General features: G+C 53.2%; 1 protein-coding gene across 1 annotated transcript in view; it reads left to right on the top strand.

Moving 5' to 3' along the window:
* Window positions 1-2935: 2935 nt before the first annotated feature.
* MAST2 (microtubule associated serine/threonine kinase 2) overlaps window positions 2936-22558 on the top strand; it is a gene marked incomplete at its 3' end in the record, with an annotated part of 122762 nt that continues 103139 nt past the window's right edge. The window contains 2 exon segments of the mRNA XM_077450736.1: window positions 2936-3178; window positions 6683-6889. Coding sequence (XP_077306862.1) covers window positions 3129-3178; window positions 6683-6889 — 257 coding nt within the window. The 5' untranslated portion in view covers window positions 2936-3128.

The raw sequence follows: 22558 nt of genomic DNA, 5'->3' as shown, positions 1-22558 counted from the left end.
GACACCAATGATGGGGCACTAGTCCTCCCACTGACACCAATGATGGGGCACTATTCCTCCCACTGACACCAATGATGGGGCACTAGTCCTCTCACTGACACCAATGATGGGGCACTATTCTTCCCACTGACGCCAATGATGGGGCACTAGTCCTCCCACTGATGCCAATGATGGGGCACTAGTCCTCCCACTGATGCCAATGATGGGGCACTAGTCCTCCCACTGATGCCAATGATGGGGCACTAGTCCTCCCACTGATGCCAATGATGGGGCACTAGTCCTCCCACTGATGCCAATGATGGGGCACTAGTCCTCCCACTGATGCCTATGATGGGGCACTAATGATGGGGCACTAGTCCTCCCACTGATGCCAATGATGGGGCACTAGTCCTCCCACTGATGCCAATGATGGGGCACTAGTCCTCCCACTGATGCCAATGATGGGGCACTAGTCCTCCCACTGATGCCAATGATGGGGCACTAGTCCTCCCACTGATGCCAATGATGGGGCACTAGTCCTCCCACTGATGCCTATGATGGGGCACTAATGATGGGGCACTAGTCCTCCCACTGACGCCAATGATGGGGCACTAGTCCTCCCACTGATGCCTATGATGGGGCACTAGTCCTCCCACTGATGCCTATGATGGGGCACTAATGATGGGGCACTATTCTTCCCACAGACACCGACGATGCGGCACCGTTCCTCCCACTGACCCCAACACATCTTCTACCCCTGCTGGCCATAGTCCGGCTTCCCTAAAGCTTGAAGGACAGTAACCTAGCCCTTGGTTGCGTAAGTTTGCAGACCCCTGCTATACACTGTCACTGTACTATAGACACTGGCTTGGGGGGGGGGGGGGGCAGGCGATTTCTGTCCCGTACGGAGGGACGCCCCGTGTCTGTCCTGTACGGAGGGACGCCCCGTGTCTGTCCTGTACGGAGGGACGCCCCGTGTCTGTCGTGTACGGAGGGACGCCCCGTGTCTGTCGTGTACGGAGGGACGCCCCGTGTCTGTCGTGTACGGAGGGACGCCCCGTGTCTGTCGTGTACGGAGGGACGCCCCGTGTCTGTCGTGTACGGAGGGACGCCCCGTGTCTGTCGTGTACGGAGGGACGCCCCGTGTCTGTCGTGTACGGAGGGACGCCCCGTGTCTGTCGTGTACGGAGGGACGCCCCGTGTCTGTCGTGTACGGAGGGACGCCCCGTGTCTGTCGTGTACGGAGGGACGCCCCGTGTCTGTCGTGTACGGAGGGACGCCCCGTGTCTGTCGTGTACGGAGGGACGCCCCGTGTCTGTCGTGTACGGAGGGACGCCCCGTGTCTGTCGTGTACGGAGGGACGCCCCGTGTCTGTCGTGTACGGAGGGACGCCCCGTGTCTGTCGTGTACGGAGGGACGCCCCGTGTCTGTCGTGTACGGAGGGACGCCCCGTGTCTGTCGTGTACGGAGGGACGCCCCGTGTCTGTCGTGTACGGAGGGACGCCCCGTGTCTGTCGTGTACGGAGGGACGCCCCGTGTCTGTCGTGTACGGAGGGACGCCCCGTGTCTGTCGTGTACGGAGGGACGCCCCGTGTCTGTCGTGTACGGAGGGACGCCCCGTGTCTGTCGTGTACGGAGGGACGCCCCGTGTCTGTCGTGTACGGAGGGACGCCCCGTGTCTGTCGTGTACGGAGGGACGCCCCGTGTCTGTCGTGTACGGAGGGACGCCCCGTGTCTGTCGTGTACGGAGGGACGCCCCGTGTCTGTCGTGTACGGAGGGACGCCCCGTGTCTGTCGTGTACGGAGGGACGCCCCGTGTCTGTCGTGTACGGAGGGACGCCCCGTGTCTGTCGTGTACGGAGGGACGCCCCGTGTCTGTCGTGTACGGAGGGACGCCCCGTGTCTGTCGTGTACGGAGGGACGCCCCGTGTCTGTCGTGTACGGAGGGACGCCCCGTGTCTGTCGTGTACGGAGGGACGCCCCGTGTCTGTCGTGTACGGAGGGACGCCCCGTGTCTGTCGTGTACGGAGGGACGCCCCGTGTCTGTCGTGTACGGAGGGACGCCCCGTGTGTGTCCTGTACGGGATCTTCCATCTTGGATCTTAAATCCTTTCTATGGCTCTCCTCTTCCTCCAAATGTCTTGTTTTTCTCCTGAGATCCGACTTCCTTGGTGGGGGGGTGGTGGGAGGGGTGACTCTGTTCCTTCTCCATGATGGGCCCCCTGTATGTGTAGCCACCCTCTCATCACCCCGGAGACGGATTATGGGATGTGCGCTGTACATAGAGCAATGCCCGGGAACCAACGTGCGCTGCTCATTCCAAACAGAAGTGGAGGGGGAAAAGGAGAGGTTCCGGGGCTTATGGAGGACATTACAATAGATGTGTATGGGGTATATTGGAGAAGCATATTGTTTATTGTCATTGAAATGTCGGGGGGGGGGGGGGGGGAATCGATTCGCCATGAATAGAGACTTTCGTGTCACCCCCAATGTTCTGGCACTTTGTACCCGAGGTGGAGTGTTGCGAGGTCGCCCTCTATTGGCAGGACAATGATGGCAGATCAGAACTCGCCCTCCTCTCTCTGTTCGCTTTGCCTTTTGAACTTTTTACCACCAGTGAGTCACCCGGCACCTCCGATAGAAGCTTCCCGATGTGGAATGTGTACCGTGTGAGCAGCTGTCCCCGTCCCTCCCGGCCGGGGGTGACTCTCTCTCTCCCCTGTGCGGCTTCACTCTCCGGGACAATTAGTCAGATGGGTCAGCGGGCACCGTGCATTGTGCCAACCCTCCCCTCCTCCACCCACGATCCTGCTCCTGGATTTGCTGAGAACCTGTCCCTGATAGCCGAAGCTGAGAAGGGAGAAGATTGTCCCGGGAGGGGGGGGGGGGGGTGTCGGTGATTGGCCGTCGTTCCATATCAGGAATACCCGGCTATTTATATGACTGCTGAGAGGGCTCAGGTGGGCAGAGCCGCCGGAGAGCGACAGAGAGAAGGACCCACGAGCACGCCAATGGGGGGCTGCTCGTCGTAGCAGATGAGCGAAGAGTAACGCAAAGCCGCAAAATATCTGCCGCAAAGCCTGACGTGTGTCCAGCCGAGCTCGTCTCCGCAACTGCCAGCTCTTCGTACAACTTTTTAATACGCCGCCATGATAAAGCGCCGGCGAGAGAGACTTGGAGCGCCGCACCTCCGACTCCAGTAAGCGCCACGGCGAGGAATTCCCCCCGTAAGCAGCTAGTAGACAGTTTGCAGGATTTTCACTCGTTCTTTCGGGGAATAGGAGAGAGTTGTCTGCGGTGTTCAATCATCGGTATTCGCGGGTTCAGGCGCGGCGCGCGTTTTGCGGTCTGAGATTTGTATCACCAAGACGTCGTTGTGCGTTTATTTATTTTTTTTGTTTTTTTTTCCCTCTGCTCTTCTCTGTAGACCTAAAAAGCCTTTTTAAGAGGAAAGGAGGGGGGGGGGGGAGGGGGCTACAGGCAGTGCCGGGATCGTCCATTATCCCGGCCCGCTGGGGGCAGGAAGGCAATATTTCATAACCGTAATGTGTCGGAGAAATGATCTCCTCTACGTGTAAGTGATCCGGAGGACGGGTATCGAGTGTTCGGAGGAACAGATGTGGCGCCCCCACCCCCACCCCCTCTCCATTATCTCAGCAGCTCCTGTTGTTTTTAACCCTTCCTCTCCCGACTGTCGCAGATTTTTGTAAATAAGGATTCTGCGCCCCCGGCTGTGACAGTCCAGGGTTGCCCGCTCCATAGATGGGACAATCGGAAAAATCAATAGTCCTAATGGATCCCTCCCTAAATTCTCACTGGGGATAAGGAACGTTTGAAAACCGCCAGAGAACATCGAATGTAAACTTCTGTTCGGCTCTGCGGTGTTAGAGGATCCTTCATTTACTTAAAGCGTGTCCATCCAAAACCTTTCTTGTAGATTTGTATGGAGGGGGAAGCGTTAGAAACTTTTTTTTTTTTTCATGGATTTTACTGCCATCTGGGTCTCCCTTAGAGATTCCCCCATTTATTATACTGGTGACCACGGGAGTCACTAGATGGTGAGGAGGGGGAAACCATAGAGGGATAGATGGCAGTCATTTAGCTGTGAGAAGAGCAGAGAAAGAGCCGCGGGTTGTGGAGTAGAAAGGACGTTTTTATATGAAGCTGACTAAAAATAATAAAATAAATAAATAAAAATAAACAGCCGACGCATTTCGGGGGCTCAGAGCACTCCACATCAGGGCTTGGTAAGTAGGTAGGACTTTAAAGCTGAACTCCGGGTAAAATAAAGTATCTTTGCAGTTGGCTCCCTCCACACTGCAAGGGTTAAATGCTTGTCTTTGTCTAGGAGGACAGAAAAATCACTTTTTATTAACTTATCCCTCAGCATCGTCCCTTGCAGGGCTGGTACCCCGTTGTGGGGCTGGCCCATTGGCTTCCCCCCTTGCAGTGCAGTGCAGGCGGGCTCTCGGCGTCTTCCCTTGCGGGGCGGGCTCTCGGCGTCTTCCCTTGCGGGGCGGGCTCTCGGCGCCTTCCCTTGCGGGGCGGGCTCTCGGCGCCTTCCCTTGCGGGGCGGGCTCTCGGCGTCTTCCCTTGCGGGGCGGGCTCTCGGCGTCTTCCCTTGCGGGGCGGGCTCTCGGCGTCTTCCCTTGCGGGGCGGGCTCTCGGCGTCTTCCCTTGCGGGGCGGGCTCTCGGCGTCTTCCCTTGCGGGGCGGGCTCTCGGCGTCCTCCCTTGCGGGGCGGGCTCTCGGCGTCCTCCCTTGCGGGGCGGGCTCTCGGCGTCCTCCCTTGCGGGGCGGGCTCTCGGCGTCCTCCCTTGCGGGGCGGGCTCTCGGCGTCCTCCCTTGCGGGGCGGGCTCTCGGCGTCCTCCCTTGCGGGGCGGGCTCTCGGCGTCCTCCCTTGCGGGGCGGGCTCTCGACGTCCTCCCTTGCGGGGCGGGCTCTCGGCGTCTTCGGCGGGCTCTCGGCGTCTTCCCTTGCGGGGCGGGCTCTCGGCGTCTTCCCTTGCGGGGCGGGCTCTCGGCGTCTTCCCTTGCGGGGCGGGCTCTCGGCGTCTTCCCTTGCGGGGCGGGCTCTCGGCGTCTTCCCTTGCGGGGCGGGCTCTCGGCGTCTTCCCTTGCGGGGCGGGCTCTCGGCGTCTTCCCTTGCGGGGCGGGCTCTCGGCGTCTTCCCTTGCGGGGCGGGCTCTCGGCGTCTTCCCTTGCGGGGCGGGCTCTCGGCGTCTTCCCTTGCGGGGCGGGCTCTCGGCGTCTTCCCTTGCGGGGCGGGCTCTCGGCGTCTTCCCTTGCGGGGCGGGCTCTCGGCGTCTTCCCTTGCGGGGCGGGCTCTCGGCGTCCTCCCTTGCGGGGCGGGCTCTCGGCGTCCTCCCTTGCGGGGCGAGCTCTCGGCGTCCTCCCTTGCGGGGCGGGCTCTCGGCGTCCTCCCTTGCGGGGCGGGCTCTCGGCGTCCTCCCTTGCGGGGCGGGCTCTCGGCGTCTTCCCTTGCGGGGCGGGCTCTCGGCGTCTTCCCTTGCGGGGCGGGCTCTCGGCGTCCTCCCTTGCGGGGCGGGCTCTCGGCGTCCTCCCTTGCGGGGCGGGCTCTCGGCGTCCTCCCTTGCGGGGCGGGCTCTCGGCGTCCTCCCTTGCGGGGCGGGCTCTCGGCGTCCTCCCTTGCGGGGCGGGCTCTCGGCGTCCTCCCTTGCGGGGCGGGCTCTCGGCGTCCTCCCTTGCGGGGCGGGCTCTCGGCGTCCTCCCTTGCGGGGCGGGCTCTCGGCGTCTTCCCTTGCGGGGCGGGCTCTCGGCGTCTTCCCTTGCGGGGCGGGCTCTCGGCGTCTTCCCTTGCGGGGCGGGCTCTCGGCGTCTTCCCTTGCGGGGCGGGCTCTCGGCGTCTTCCCTTGCGGGGCGGGCTCTCGGCGTCTTCCCTTGCGGGGCGGGCTCTCGGCGTCTTCCCTTGCGGGGCGGGCTCTCGGCGTCTTCCCTTGCGGGGCGGGCTCTCGGCGTCTTCCCTTGCGGGGCGGGCTCTCGGCGTCTTCCCTTGCGGGGCGGGCTCTCGGCGTCCTCCCTTGCGGGGCGGGCTCTCGGCGTCCTCCCTTGCGGGGCGGGCTCTCGGCGTCCTCCCTTGCAGTGCGTGGCGGGCCCTCCTTGCAGTGTGGGGCGGGCCCTCGGCGCCCCTCCCTTGCAGTGCGCGGTGGGCCCTCTGCATTCTCCGGGGGGGGGGTGGGCCCTCGGTTTCCCCCCTTGCAGTGCGGGGCAGGCCCTCGGCATCCCCCCTTGCAGTGCGGGGCGGGCCCTTGGCGTCCGCCCTTGGCGTCCCTCCCTTGCAGTGCGGGGCGGGCCCTCGGCGTCCGTACCCTTGCGGGGCGGGCCCCCGGCGTCCCTCCCTTGCAGTGCGGGGCGGGCCCCCGGCGTCCCTCCCTTGCAGTGCGGGACGGGCCCCCGGAGTTCCTCCCTTGCAGTGCGGGCCCTCGCCCCCCCCCCTTGGATTGGGGGGCGGGCCATTGGCCTCCCACTGCACAGGTAACTGGAGTTCAGCGGTAATGATGGGGGTGGGTTAGCTTTTGCTAGTTCCATATTGGTAGGAAGGTTTAGCAGCAGTAGAGGATTTTCTGTCGGGGGGGAGCTCCCCCTACTTGTCCCCCCCCCCCCCGGAGCTCCTCATCAGTCATGTGAGGGTTGATGTGAATTTGGATAATCCCCTAACATTGGCTTTTTATGGTACCATCAGAATCTTCTCCCCACTGACCTCCCTGTGCCGAGGAAGTGATGTACCGCATCGCCTTCAGTCCCCATCATCCGCTCCAAACCTCCAGCACCTCAAACTCCCGTACAGCGCTGACTGCGCCCTGGACGTCTCTCCGCTATCCATAATCGGCATCCCTCATCCGCACAGCAATCCATCCAGCCCGTCCGGCAGCAGCCCCTTACACTGGAGGTAAGGTGACCCCGTGTGCTGCTAGAATAGAACATACTAATACTCACACTCAGCAGTTTAGTGTAATGGCTCTTTTCTCTGTGTGGCTTTTTTCCTGCATGTTGTGCTGTGTGATCCTGAGGAGGATTGCTGCATGTGAGGTGTGCGACCCCCAATGAGTACTCATAGGGGGGGTCCAAGTAATTCTATACAGGCCTGGCTGTCATATAGAGGACACCTATGTCTGTGGGTGACGCCTACAACATGTGTGGCCACTTGTCTTCTGCCTCGTACACAAGATAATATCAGGCGAATGATTGGACGTCTTTTTTTTTTTTTTTTTTTGCTTACCAAGTCTCATATCAAAACCCAATAGGTTACTAAAGTTACAAAAATTCTTGTACAACGGAATACAACTTCGGAGAAGATGTAATGTTTTTGTATTATAATGTATTCTTTAATTTCCGAGCATGCACTGTTTTTTTTTTTTTTCGGACGAATACTGTACTCATTAACTAGTTCCCGCCTGGCCTATAGCAGATTGACAGCCGGGCGAGTCTCCTCCTTCCAGGTGGACATCATATGACATCCTCCTGGGCACGCCGCTTGTAACGATCGGTGGTGAGCCGTGTCCCTCGGACACATCGTATCACCAATCGGGGTAAAGAGCCAATGACATTGGCTGTTTACCATGTGATCAGCTGTGTCTAGCAGATCAGCGGCCCGTGGGTGCGGACCATGAGTGCAGCCCCTTTCAGCGGCCCACGGATGCAGAGACCCACGGGTGCAGAGACCTACGGGTGCGGACCACGAGTGCAGCCCCCTGCAGCGGCCCACAGATGCAGAGACCCACGAGTGCAGCCCCCATCATAGGGCTGGGGAAAAAAATTGATTTGAATAGAGTGTAGAGGTCAAAATCGATTCAAATTTTCAGCAAATCGATTTAAATTTTTTTTATTTTTTGAGGGAACAAAAAAAAATAAAACATTTTAAATCGATTTGCTGAATATTTGAATCGATTTTGACCTCTACACTCGATTCAAATCGATTTTTTCCCCCAGCCCCAAGTGGGCCGCTGCAGGGGACTGCGGGCAGGAGTTTTTAGGAGAGGGCGCAGCTTCGGCCTAAAAACTCCTGCCCGCTGCTCCTCAGGACCGGCGCGGTGTCCTTCAAAAAGACAAAACTCTATTTTGAATTGTGAATCGATTTTTTTTTAAATCTTTTTTTTTTAATCGCCCAGCTCTACTCCATCAGCGACCCATGGGCGGGGGGCCCCCCCCCATCAGCGACCCATGGGCGGGGGGCCCCCCCCCCATCAGCGACCCATGGGCGGGGGGCCCCCCCCCATCAGCGACCCATGGGCGGGGGGCCCCCCCCCCATCAGCGACCCATGGGCGGGGGGCCCCCCCCCATCAGCGACCCATGGGCGGGGGCCCCCCCCATCAGCGACCCATGGGCGGGGGCCCCCCCCCATCAGCGACCCATGGGCGGGGGCCCCCCCCCATCAGCGACCCATGGGCGGGGGCCCCCCCCATCAGCGACCCATGGGCGGGGGGCCCCCCCCCATCAGCGACCCATGGGCGGGGGCCCCCCCCCATCAGCGACCCATGGGCGGGGGCCCCCCCCCATCAGCGACCCATGGGCGGGGGCCCCCCCCCCCATCAGCGACCCATGGGCGGGGCCCCCCCCCCATCAGCGACCCATGGGCGGGGGCCCCCTCCCCATCAGCGACCCATGGGCGGGGGCCCCCTCCCCATCAGCGACCCATGGGCGGGGGCCCCCTCCCCATCAGCGACCCATGGGCGGGGGCCCCCTCCCCATCAGCGACCCATGGGCGGGGGCCCCCTCCCCATCAGCGACCCATGGGCGGGGGCCCCCTCCCCATCAGCGACCCATGGGCGGGGGCCCCCTCCCCATCAGCGACCCATGGGCGGGGGCCCCCTCCCCATCAGCGACCCATGGGCGGGGGCCCCCTCCCCATCAGCGACCCATGGGCGGGGGCCCCCTCCCCATCAGCGACCCATGGGCGGGGGCCCCCTCCCCATCAGCGACCCATGGGCGGGGGGCCCCCCCATCAGCGACCCACGCATGTTTGTCCCTTTGGATATTTTCGCATGAACCGCCACGTTTGGCTCTGGAAAGCCACGTACTAACGATCAGATTATCGGACGATCGTTCCAAAAGCGGTATTTTTCCTCCGATGATCTCAGTGTGTCGGAGGCATTACTATCTGAGTGACTTTTGTAATGCTGTTTACAGAGAGATGAATGGAAGTATAGAGGTCACCCGCCATAATTATCAGAGCCGACACCTTATCTGGAGGGTGTCACATTCCTACATACATGGCCGCCTGCAGGGAGAGGCCTAATCCTTCCATCTTCCCTGCAGGGGATCAGAAGACACGGAGCAGCCTGAAGAGTCCTTAACAAAGCCGCCTCCTGATCTGTGCGGCGCAGGAGGTGCCCTCTGCCCCCTAATCCGTGATAAGAGGTTCCTGTCCTCTACCTGTGCCGCTCTGTACAGCCGGGTACACACTGCACCAGCCGACATCGGCCGGCATTCCACCCGTGTGCTCGGGGCTTAAGTCAGAGATTTCCCACCATCCTCTCCCCTCCAGAGGTCTTCAAAATGAATAAATCCTATTCTAAATACTCCTCAGGATGATATTATTTTCTGCAGAACCTCAGGGGCGTGGTAGTGATCGGCGCATGTACTACGGGGGGGGGGGGGGGGGGTGCTGTATTCTCTTGTATAGATTTCTAGGGGTGCTTTGGATTACAGTGTACACTGGGGGGGGGGGTGCTTTGCGATTATAAAGGGGGTTCCCTTGTTAACCACTTGCCGACTATATATTATATATATATATACACTCTATCTCTTTCTCTCTCTCTAATATATATATATATATATATATATATATATATATATATATATATATATATGTATATATATATATATGTGTATATATATGTATATATATATATATATGTATATATATATATATATATATATGTGTATATATATATATATATATATATATATTAAAATTAAAAAATATATAATAATATTACTATTAAAATTAAAATATATATTAATATTAAAATTAAAATTAAAATATATATATTAAAATTAATATATATATTAAAATTAATATATATATATATTAAAATTAATATATATATATATTAAAATTAATATATATATATATATATATTAAAATTAATATATATATATATATATATATATATATATATATATATATTTATATTTATATTTATATTTATATTTATATTTATATTAATATTTATATTAAAATATATATATATATATATATAATGTTGCGGTTTGCAGGTGGTTTATCGGGATTATGGGCTTTCTCATGAGCCACTGGAATGCTTTCCGAAGCGGTGGGAGGGGACGTGCCCCTACCTCCCGCCCCCCAACCCCCTCCTGTCGTTGGTGTTACTTGGGCTTGCCATTTCTGCCGGTTCACCTTAGAAACGGTCCGACGGTGACGCCGGCTGCTCTCATAGGTGAATAAAGGGTATCTACAGCAGCCTCTATGGCCTTGGAGGACCAGAGCGACGTCAAGACATCACTTCCAGTCCAGGCTGGAAGTAAATAATTGAAACTTTTATTTTTTAAAGCAAAAGATCAAAAACAAAAAAAGTATAACGATTGGGGGATTATAAAGTAATTTTCTAGCAAAAAGTTCAAAATGTTTACTTGTAAACAACAAGTGCTGTAAAAGCCGAGGTCTGTCCCGTGCGAGTGAACGTGTCGTCCTGTATCGGAGTGTAGGGATTGTACATCGCCTTCCTGCTGAGTAATGGAGGGATTTTGGGGACTGGCAGTGCGATCGGCGCCCGGCTCTCGGCACGGAGTGATGTGGACAGTTGGTCGGCTGCGGGAGTTTTGCGGTTGCTTCATGTCTGTGATGGCGACATCGCAGTCTCAGGTGTCGCTGTGTATGTTCTGTTTACCGGTTGTCAGGGTGGCCGTGTTTATTCACATTTTACACCTGACGTGTCACATATTTGTCATCCACATTGTGAGGGGGAAGGGATGGTTCCTGCCGGGTGGCCATCTTCTTATGCTGGACCTCTTACACTCTCTATGTAAGTGTGATTTGGGGGAGGGGCATTGGCCAGCTGTGCGGTGGAGCACGGACACTGTCTTGCTGTGCAGTATATGGGGGCTCTGGCCGGCAATGGGGGGTGCTGACCAACCGTGCGGCATGGGGGATCTCTGGCCGGCCGTAGGGTGCTGGGGGAGACGCTGGCCGGCCGTAGGGTGCTGGGGGAGACGCTAGCCGGCCGTAGGGTGCTGGGGGAGACGCTGGCCGGCCGTAGGGTGCTGGGGGAGACGCTGGCCGGCCGTAGGGTGCTGGGGGAGACGCTGGCTGGCCGTAGGGTGCTGGGGGAGATGCTGGCCGGCCGTAGGGTGTAGGGGGGGACGCTGGCCGGCCGCAGGGTGTAGGGGGGGACGCTGGCCGGCCGCAGGGTGTAGGGGGGGACGCTGGCCGGCCGCAGGGTGTAGGGGGGGACGCTGGCCGGCCGCAGGGTGTGAGGGGGGGGACGCTGGCCGGCCGCAGGGTGTAGGGGGGGACGCTGGCCGGCCGCAGGGTGTAGGGGGGGACGCTGGCCGGCCGCAGGGTGTAGGGGGGGACGCTGGCCGGCCGCAGGGTGTAGGGGGGGACGCTGGCCGGCCGCAGGGTGTGAGGGGGGGGGGGAGACGCTGGCCGGCTGTAGGGTGTGAAGGGGCAATGTCCTCAGGCTGCTTGTTCATGTAGAGATCGTTGATTTCTCGTGCATTACCTGTTTATAGGACTTCCTGTGGGTTGTTATTTCTATGAGTTGTGAGGCTGATGCATAATAAAGGGTCTGCACTTTGGTGGGACGTATTGAACCTCCTGTTCCGTACCTCCTTGTATTCCCCCCCCCCCCCTTTTGGTTCTATTACCATTGAGGTGGTGACCCCCACAAGGTTCCTGCAACTTCCTGGCATTGGAGTTGACCACACTGCCATCGTTGTGTGTTCCTTTTATAAGGGGCACCATTTTGGATTTCATCCCAGATCTTCCCTCTTGGTGGAACACATCGGGCCGGAATGCAGGAATGAACGTTCTTTTGATTGGTGCCGGCCGGTATTACAAATGGTTTTGATGGTTTATTTTGGGCAGGAATGTTTTCCCGCACTCTTCTTCTCCTTCCAATATCTCATCCCGCCGATCAGGAGCCGGAGGACTTGTGTTTTCTGATATTGGTTGTTGTGCCCCATGGTTGTCCTCCTGATCCTGGGGTCACCACCAGCTGTGCCATGGACCTGGAATAACCCCGCAGGGAGGGCAGGTCAGTGCTCAGACCTCCGGCAACGGTTGTAGATTGTCCCATGTATTGTATCGTCTCCTTCACGTGTCCCATAGATGCAAATACAACCTGCCTAGGAACACCCACTCCTCTGGACTGACACCCGCCCATCTGCATAACTCCTCCCACTGCTTGCATCAGGAATGAGAAGAGGGCTGGTGGCTGGGATGTTTTCAGGAAGCAATGTACGCCCCCCCCCCCCGAGGCCCCTCCCACCAGCCATGGGTGGGGGGGGGGCAGGGACATATGAAATAAAAGTTCAGCTTTAAGGATTAGCAGACTCCTCCATACAGTAACATTGGAATCGCGTAGAGACTCGGGAATGAGCGCATACACCGGGCTGGGGGGCCGCGTCTGTTGGGTCAGATCAGCGACTTCTTCAGTTATATTAATTTCCTTTTTTTGGTGGTTTTATTTCCGGCCTCATTAATGTTCATTATTGGAAGATTTTTTTTCTAATGCGGCTCGCATCCTTTGAATAGCCGACGCTGAGAAAAGTGATCCTTATCTCCCTCCTAATGACACGACCGCCATCTTTGTACGCCGTATGGGAGGGATCTGCACCGTCTGATCTGCAATACCCTCCCCATTCAGAGGAATCCTCGAGACGGAATTGGTAATGGCGGCTGATAGACGGGGAACCAGGGAGGATGAAAATCAATGATTTTTTTATTTTTTTTTTTAAACAAATCAGAATTTTTTTTTTTTTTTTTATTTTAAATCAATTTTTTTTTAATTTTATTTTATTTTTATTTTTTTTGTTACTTTTTTTTTACTCCAAAAAAAAAAAACAAAAAAAAAAAAACTAAAGTTTTCTATTCAATATACATTAATTTATTTTATTCAACATGAGATGGAGCTTAGTTATGTAGCATGAGGCTGTATATTCTGCAATATTTACATCTTTGGTAAACTCATTCAATGAATCCAAGCTCTGCAAGCTGAGATAACGTGCACTGTGTTGATGCATTCGCACAATTTCACAGTAATCGTGAGATAAACCAAAGTTCAGGAATATTCCTTTATCCCATTGTATTGCAAATCTATGTACACTACAAACTGTACGATTGAATCGGTTCTGATATCGCTGTTTTACTAACCCGACAGTTTATTATTCTAAATAGGAAACCTTCATTTTGTTTGCAAATATTAAAGATTCTACCTACCAGCAAGAAGAAGTCCTTACATATAAAGAGAACCTGTCATTTCAGATCCACCATGGCAGTGCCTGTTAGCGGGCGTCCACTCACCTGCTGCCGCCACGTCCCTCACCTTGTTGTGTCACCACAGCATCACCAGCCATCCCATTACAGTGAATGGGACAGTTAGAGGAGGGTCCAGCAGTGGGTTTGAGGGGGAGGGTCCAGCAGTGGGTTTGAGGGGGAGGGTCCAGCAGTGGGTTTGAGGGGGAGGGTCCAGCGGGGGGTTTGAGGGGGAGGGTCCAGCCGCGGGGGGTTTGAGGGGGAGGGTCCAGCCGCGGGGGGTTTGAGGGGGAGGGTCCAGCCGCGGGGGGTTTGAGGGGGAGGGTCCAGCCGCGGGGGGTTTGAGGGGGAGGGTCCAGCCGCGGGGGGTTTGAGGGGGAGGGTCCAGCCGCGGGGGGTTTGAGGGGGAGGGTCCAGCCGCGGGGGATTTGAGGGGGAGGGTCCAGCCGCGGGGGATTTGAGGGGGAGGGTCCAGCCGCGGGGGATTTGAGGGGGAGGGTCCAGCCGCGGGGGATTTGAGGGGGAGGGTCCAGCCGCGGGGGATTTGAGGGGGAGGGTCCAGCCGCGGGTTTGAGGGGGAGGGTCCAGCCGCGGGTTTGAGGGGGAGGGTCCAGCCGCGGGTTTGAGGGGGAGGGTCCAGCCGCGGGTTTGAGGGGGAGGGTCCAGCCGCGGGTTTGAGGGGGAGGGTCCAGCCGCGGGTTTGAGGGGGAGGGTCCAGCCGCGGGTTTGAGGGGGAGGGTCCAGCAGTGGGTTTGAGGGGGAGGGTCCAGCAGTGGGTTTGAGGGGGAGGGTCCAGCAGTGCGTTGGAGGGGGTGGGTCCAGCAGTGCGTTGGAGGGGGTGGGTCTGAGGAGGGGGGGGTCCAGCAGTGGCTCACAGGGGGAGGGTCCAGCAGTGGCTCACAGGGGGAGGGTCCAGCAGTGGCTCACAGGGGGAGGGTCCAGCAGTGGCTCACAGGGGGAGGGTCCAGCAGTGGGTCGGAGGAGGGGGGGGGCTAGCGGTGGGTCGGAGGAGGGGGGGGCCCAGCGGTGGGTCGGAGGAGGGGGGCCAGCGGTGGTTCAGAGGAGGGGGGTGGGGCCCAGGAGTGGGGAGGAGGGGGGCGGGGGCCAGCGGTGGGCCGGAGGGGGGCCGGAGGGGGGGTGCCCAGCAGCGGGACAGAGATGACAGTTCCTCTTTAAAGATGATGATTTCAATCAAATCCACCCTGTAGGGAGCACAAATGTCCCCCTGGAAAGCAGCAACTATTTTTCTTGCTCCGCCCACCACTGAAAATGTATGATGAGGTCTGCCTTGTCATTGTTTTTGCCTCGGCACACATGTATGAGTGGCGTGAGATCTCCAGTTATGACCTCATTCACAGGGACGTACTATATGTGCGAGGACACGCAGGTGTTTATCCATTCCAGTGCAGACAGTCCCATTCATGTCAGTGGGGACACAACCGCAGATCCCAGTGCAGACATCCATGTAGGTGCGAATGTGCACGGTCTGTGTTCAGGACCACCCCCCCCCCCCCCGCACTCACAGCGCCTGCACCCCAATTGACATGAATGGGTCTGCCTGCAGGGAACACCTGTGCACCCCATGCAGGCAAACATGCCCCCCCCCCCCCTGTACAGGATAACACTATAGTACACCTGTATGAAGGCCTATCGGTGCTCAGTACTGTGAGTGACCGTCTTATTTATTCATCTGAATCTTGTAGGTGGACCTCCTCCCATATGACTAACATGGGGGGGGGGGGGTGATTTGGGGCAAAATCCAGATCTGTAGAAAGCATTAAGAAAGGTACAACATTGGTGATGGAGTCCACCATACTGAATCATCAAAAGAATGAGAGCCAACGCATTTCAGGAGTTCAAACACTCTCCCCTTCATCAGGGGGTGAAGTAATACAAATGTATTGACTATAGAAAACATCCGAGCCTTCCTTTTAGGACTGGAAAGTGGGGATTATTAATGTGCCTGTACCACAATATAAGCTTAGAAAAGATGTATGAGTTTTTTGTTTGTTTTTTACTTTTAGAATCGTACTTACCTAGGTGGATGCAGAATTTGTCCCCCTGGTGCCTCTAACACTGAGAACCAAGCGATCGTCCACCGCCGATCGCTCGGTTCTCACAGGTCAGTTAGCAGAGAGCTGGTGATGGCCTATTGGTAGCTCTTTGCTCTGCCCCCCCCCCCCCCCCCCCCACTCACTGCAGTGCTGTGCTGTGGAGGGGGGCAGAGCAGCCGGCTCAGGCTCTCAGTGGTTCGTTAAGGCTGATTTGGGTGCCAGTCCAGGCATGTGGGCGTATCCCGACTCTATTGTCGCGGTCTTGTCCAGCTCTGGGACATCAACTGACAGCGGGTTTAAGCACGATGTCTGTTGAAAACTGGTCACAGACGTGCTGAACAAACTGTGATCCACAGGAGAACTACAGCCAAACGAGCTTTCCCCGTACTTCTCCTTTAAAATAAAATTGCTTTATTTGTACATTAAAATACAATGAAACCATATCTGCAAAGTCACCATATCTGACAAATCGTATACATAATGTGAAATTCAGTGGATGAGCATGTTTCGCTAGTACTCTGCTTCCTCAGGATCCACTTTGCTTCTACAATCCAAAGAGATGGCGAATAATAAAAAAAAAAAATCATCATCCACACCAATATTTACATAACATTTAGAACACTTTATCAAGAAGTATTACACCAAAATCATTTGTAAATAAGGCGCCATATCTGAAAAATAGTATTAATGCAGTGAAATGCAGCGAATTAACACGTTTTGCATGTACTTTGCTTCCTCGGGCTCAACCTTACATCTACAATCCAAAGATATGGCTAATGACAAAAAATACATACGGTAACACCAATATTTACAAAGCATTTTAAACACCTTATCAAAAAGTATTACATAAAAATTGTTTTGTAAATATTGGTGTTATGTATTTTATTTTTTTATTAACCATATCTTTGGATTGTAGAAGCAACGTGGATCCTGAGGATGCAGAGTACATGTGAAACGCGTTGTTCCACAGAATTTCACATTATGTATGCTATTAGATATGGCGACTTTTCCGATTTTTATTGTATTTTAATGTACAAATAAAGCTCAAATAAAATCCTCACTTTGTAGCCCTCCTAAGTAAAGACTATGCTCTCTATAGTCAATACATTTGAATCGGGGGGGTGGTGCCTTGCGGTCTTTGGGGTTTTCCACTTCCAAGTAAATTTTATAAAGTAGTCCAAACTTCAGCAGTGCCTGGATCCGGAGATTTGAAGGTGTTTATAGATTTCACATCAAACCTGAAGATCTTCGGGTAGTGCGGAGTACCCCTTTAATATCGGACGATGGAGGGATTTGTATGAGCCCCTAAAACTCCTTGTCAAGGAACAAGCATGCTGGAAATAAGTGTCAGGATCCTTTTCTCTATGCCTGTACCAAGTCAGCTACTCGGAGACCATCAACAATGGCAGCCTCCATGACGGAGTGCCTTCAGTGTCACTATGGCCAGTAGGTTCCATGTTGGGGGGAGTGGGGGGGGGGTCTTCATATGGAATGGGCTGGGGGAGAATCGGTCTTTAACAGCCCCGAAAACATAAAGGGGTGCTCTGTACAGAGAGGTGATAGCTCATGTCTTTGCTGCTCAGTTTTTTACCGGAATAGAATGTCCGGAGTTTGTAGTGAGAGTTGATTATGGGATGTCTCGCCTTCAATGTTGGTGTTAAATATCTGATTGTTTTCGGAAGCTGGGACTGGCTCTGTCAGTAGACATAAAGATATCTCTATGATGGTTCCTCGAGTCTCCAGGCACTCCAGGAGATCTGTTTGGTGCTGGGATAGGCTGGCTTTGTATCATCTCACTGGAGTTATGGATCACCAGGATATGTTGTTTGGTCCTGATGTAGTTTGCGGAACAGTACCAGAATATGTGATTTTGGTCCTGATGTTGTGGTTGGAGGAACATTTACTGGATATGGGATTTGGTCCTGATCTTCCAGTTAGATGAATAATCTTCTGAGATGGGATTTGGTCCTGATGTTGCAGTTGGAGGAGCATTACTGGAATGTGGGATTTCATTCTGATGTTGCGGTTGGAGGAACAATACTGGGATATATACGATTTGGGTCCTGATGTTGTAGTTGGAGGAACATTACCGGGATATATGACTTATGGTTTTGATGTTGTGGTTGGGGGTGCACTATTGGGATATGTGATTTGGTCCTGATGTTGTAGTTGGAGGAACATTAAATGAATGTTCCTGGGATATGCGATTTGGTCCCGATGTTGCGGTTGGAGGAACATTTACTAGATATGGGATTTGGTCCTGATCTTCCAGTTAGATGAATAATCTTCTGAGATGGGATTTGGTCCTGATGTTGCAGTTGGAGGAGCATTACTGGAATGTGGGATTTCATTCTGATGTTGCAGTTGGAGGAACATTACTGGAATGTGGGATTTCATTCTGATGTTGCGGTTGGAGGAACAATACTGGGATATATACGATTTGGGTCCTGATGTTGTAGTTGGAGGAACATTACCGGGATATATGACTTATGGTTTTGATGTTGTGGTTGGGGGTGCACTATTGGGATATGTGATTTGGTCCTTATGTTGTAGTTGGAGGAACATTAAATGAATGTTCCTGGGATATGCGATTTGGTCCCGATGTTGCGGTTGGAGGAACATTACTGGATATGTGATTTGGTCCCGATGTTGCGGTTGGAGGAACATTACTGGATATGTGATTTGGTCCCGATGTTGCGGTTGGAGGAACATTACTGGATGTGTGATTTGGTCCCAATGTTGCGGTTGGAGGAACATTACTGGATATGTGATTTGGTCCCGATGTTGCGGTTGGAGGAACATTACTGGATGTGTGATTTGGTCCCGATGTTGCGGTTGGAGGAACATTACTGGATATGTGATTTGGTCCCGATGTTGCGGTTGGAGGAACATTACTGGATGTGTGATTTGGTCCCAATGTTGCGGTTGGAGGAACATTACTGGATGTGTGATTTGGTCCCAATGTTGCGGTTGGAGGAACATTACTGGATATGTGATTTGGTCCCGATGTTGCGGTTGGAGAAACATTACTGGATGTGTGATTTGGTCCCGATGTTGCGGTTGGAGGAACATTACTGGATATGTGATTTAGTCCCGATGTTGCGGTTGGAGGAACATTACTGGATATGTGATTTGGTCCCGATGTTGCGGTTGGAGGAACATTACTGGATGTGTGATTTGGTCCCGATGTTGCGGTTGGAGGAACATTACTGGATATGTGATTTGGTCCCGATGTTGCGGTTGGAGGAACATTACTGGATATGTGATTTGGTCCCGATGTTGCGGTTGGAGGAACATTACTGGATATGTGATTTGGTCCCGATGTTGCGGTTGGAGGAACATTACTGGATATGTGATTTGGTCCCAATGTTGCGGTTGGAGGAACATTACTGGATGTGTGATTTGGTCCCGATGTTGCGGTTGGAGGAACATTACTGGATGTGTGATTTGGTCCCAATGTTGCGGTTGGAGGAACATTACTGGATATGTGATTTGGTCCCGATGTTGCGGTTGGAGGAACATTACTGGATGTGTGATTTGGTCCCGATGTTGCGGTTGGAGGAACATTACTGGATATGTGATTTGGTCCCGATGTTCCAGTTGGATGAATGCTCCTGGGATATGGGATTTGGTCCTGATAATGCAGTTGGAGGAACATTACGGGGATAAGGAATTTGATTATGATGTTGCAGTTGGAGGAACATTACTGTGATTTTCTATTGGGTCCTGATTTTGTAGTTGGAGCAGCATTACCGGAATATGCGATTTGCTCCTGATGTAGTTGGAGGAACATTACCAGGATATATGACTTGGATCTGATGATGTAGTTTGGGGAGCGCTATCGGGATATGTGATTTTAGTCCTGATGTTGCGGTTGGAGGAACATTACCAGAATATGTGATTTGGTCCCAAAGTTCCGGTTGGAGGAACATTAGGATATGTAATTTGGTCCTGATGTTGCGGTTGGAGGAACATTACCAGGATATATGACTTGGTGCTACCCAAACTACATCAGAACCAAGTCATATATCCCGGTAATTTTCCTCCAACCGCAACATCAGGACCAATTCACGTATCCCGGTAATGTTCCTCCAACTGCTAACATCAGGACCAAATCACATATCATGATAGAGGTCCCCAAACTACATCGGAACCATCGGGATATGTGATTTGGTCCTGATGCTCTGCTTGGAGGAACATTATTAGCAGGATATGTGATTTGGTCCTGATGTTGTGGTTGGAGGAACATTACCGGGATATGTGATTTGGTCCTGATTAGGGCCTGAAACAACTAATCGATTAATCGACAACTAATCGATTATGAAATTAATCGATTACTATTTTCATAATCGATTAATCGGCCAGTAACATAATGGGTTAAAAAAACTAAAATGAGCCTTCTATAATACAAATAGAGCAAATAATGGCTACTGTAAATATTACTTTCACTGTTCTACAGTAAAAAAATGAACCCCTTCCAGTAGTGACTATCTGCTTTTTCTACTATAAGGCTAGGTTCACACTATTGCGATGCGGGAACGCCGCGAATCCGCAGCGTTTTCCCGCATCGCTCACCTCCCGCCGGCAGTTCACACTGCCCTATGCGGACGGCTGGGGGTGTCAATGTTATGTTAATTACACCCCCAGATCCGTCGGCATATCGCAGTGCGATCTGCCGACTCGCACAGGAATCGGATCGCATGGTGTGAACCCCCATGCGATCCGATTCCGTTGCGGACCCAAAAAAGGGTCCTGTGCGAGTTTGCTGCGGGACAGCTGCGAGTTCAGCCATACTATCTGTATGGCTGAACTCGCAGTGCTACGGAGATCGGATGTGATTTGCTGTGCGAATCACATCCGGATCTCCCCCCGCAGCAGTGTGAACCCTTAAGGGCTAATTTTAGTTTTTTTAGTTTTTTTTATCCCCATTATGTTAGTAAACATGCTAGATCTGGTTCACATCTATGTGTTATTTGGTGCTTTTTGCAAAAAAAATGCACTACAGTTAATTTACATGGTTTCCTATGGGACACGTTCACATCTGAAAGGGTCAGAGACTTTTAACGCAAAATGTTGCTTTATTGGTTCAATATACTTCAATGGAGAAGCTGCAGAAAAGAATGTAATGCATTTTTGCAGCAATTTGGGTTTTATCATCTGCCCAAAAAAAATGCAAATTGCAGTAAAATCGCTTTTGCAAAAATCAAAACGCACTGCAGAAACAGATCAAAAGCAAACTGCATAGGTGTGTACCGGAGCCTTATGTTGGCCACACAGATCAATTTTCGGGTGAGAATATTCAGACAAATAAATCTTTGTACATTCGCTGAATGAAAGAATTTTGTTTAAAATTTTCACTTGTTTTTAAAATGAATGTAATTTCTGAACAAAAACCACATCCACTGTCTGAAATTTCCTTTGACTAAGAAGTTTTCTATTATTTCTAAATTTTCCCGTTACTGTGGTTGAAAATGAATGTCAGTTTGACCCACTTTTTTTTTAAGGTTATTAACCAATTAATCGATTAATCGGCCAACTAATCGATTATGAAAATAATCGTTAGTTGCAGCCCTAGTGCTGATGTTGCGGTTGGGTATTTGGTCCCGATGTTGTAGTTGGGTATTTGGTCCCGATGTTGTAGTTGGGTATTTGGTCCCGATGTTGTAGTTGGGTATTTGGTCCCGATGTTGTAGTTGGGTATTTGGTCCCGATGTTGTAGTCGGGTATTTGGTCCCGATGTTGTAGTTGGGTATTTGGTCCCGATGTTGCAGTTGGGTATTTGGTCCCGATGTTGCAGTTGGGTATTTGGTCCCGATGTTGCGGTTGGGTATTTGGTCCCGATGTTGCGGTTGGGTATTTGGTCCCGATGTTGCGGTTGGGTATTTGGTCCCGATGTTGCGGTTGGGTATTTGGTCCCGATGTTGTAGTTGGGTATTTGGTCCTGATGTTGTAGTTGGGTATTTGGTCCTGATGTTGTGGTTGGGTATTTGGTCCTGATGTTGTAGTTGGGTATTTGGTCCTGATGTTGTGGTTGGGTATTTGGTCCTGATGTTGTAGTTGGGTATTTGGTCCTGATGTTGTAGTTGGGTATTTGGTCCTGATGTTGTGGTTGGGTATCTGGTCCCGATGTTGCGGTTGGGTATCTGGTCCCGATGTTGCGGTTGGGTATCTGGTCCCGATGTTGTAGTTGGGTATTTGGTCCCGATGTTGTAGTTGGGTATTTGGTCCCGATGTTGTAGTTGGGTATTTGGTCCCGATGTTGTAGTTGGGTATTTGGTCCCGATGTTGTAGTTGGGTATTTGGTCCCGATGTTGCGGTTGGGTATTTGGTCCCGATGTTGCGGTTGGGTATTTGGTCCCGATGTTGCGGTTGGGTATTTGGTCCCGATGTTGCGGTTGGGTATTTGGTCCCGATGTTGCGGTTGGGTATTTGGTCCCGATGTTGCGGTTGGGTATTTGGTCCCGATGTTGCGGTTGGGTATTTGGTCCTGATGTTGTGGTTGGGTATTTGGTCCTGATGTTGCGGTTGGGTATTTGGTCCCGATGTTGCGGTTGGGTATTTGGTCCCGATGTTGCGGTTGGGTATTTGGTCCTGATGTTGTGGTTGGGTATTTGGTCCCGATGTTGTAGTTGGGTATTTGGTCCCGATGTTGTAGTTGGGTATTTGGTCCCGATGTTGTAGTTGGGTATTTGGTCCCGATGTTGTAGTTGGGTATTTGGTCCCGATGTTGTAGTTGGGTATTTGGTCCCGATGTTGCGGTTGGGTATTTGGTCCCGATGTTGCGGTTGGGTATTTGGTCCCGATGTTGCGGTTGGGTATTTGGTCCCGATGTTGCGGTTGGGTATTTGGTCCCGATGTTGCGGTTGGGTATTTGGTCCCGATGTTGCGGTTGGGTATTTGGTCCCGATGTTGCGGTTGGGTATTTGGTCCTGATGTTGTGGTTGGGTATTTGGTCCTGATGTTGCGGTTGGGTATTTGGTCCCGATGTTGCGGTTGGGTATTTGGTCCCGATGTTGCGGTTGGGTATTTGGTCCCGATGTTGCGGTTGGGTATCTGGTCCCGATG

This window comes from Lithobates pipiens, unplaced genomic scaffold, assembly GCF_037356315.1.
Source record: "Lithobates pipiens isolate NorthernLeopardFrog02 unplaced genomic scaffold, aLitPip1_a1.2 Scaffold_23, whole genome shotgun sequence".
NCBI classification, from domain to species: domain Eukaryota; kingdom Metazoa; phylum Chordata; class Amphibia; order Anura; family Ranidae; genus Lithobates; species Lithobates pipiens.
The sequence above is the reverse complement of the archived record's forward strand: the minus strand, read 5'-3'. Positions and strand labels throughout refer to the sequence as shown.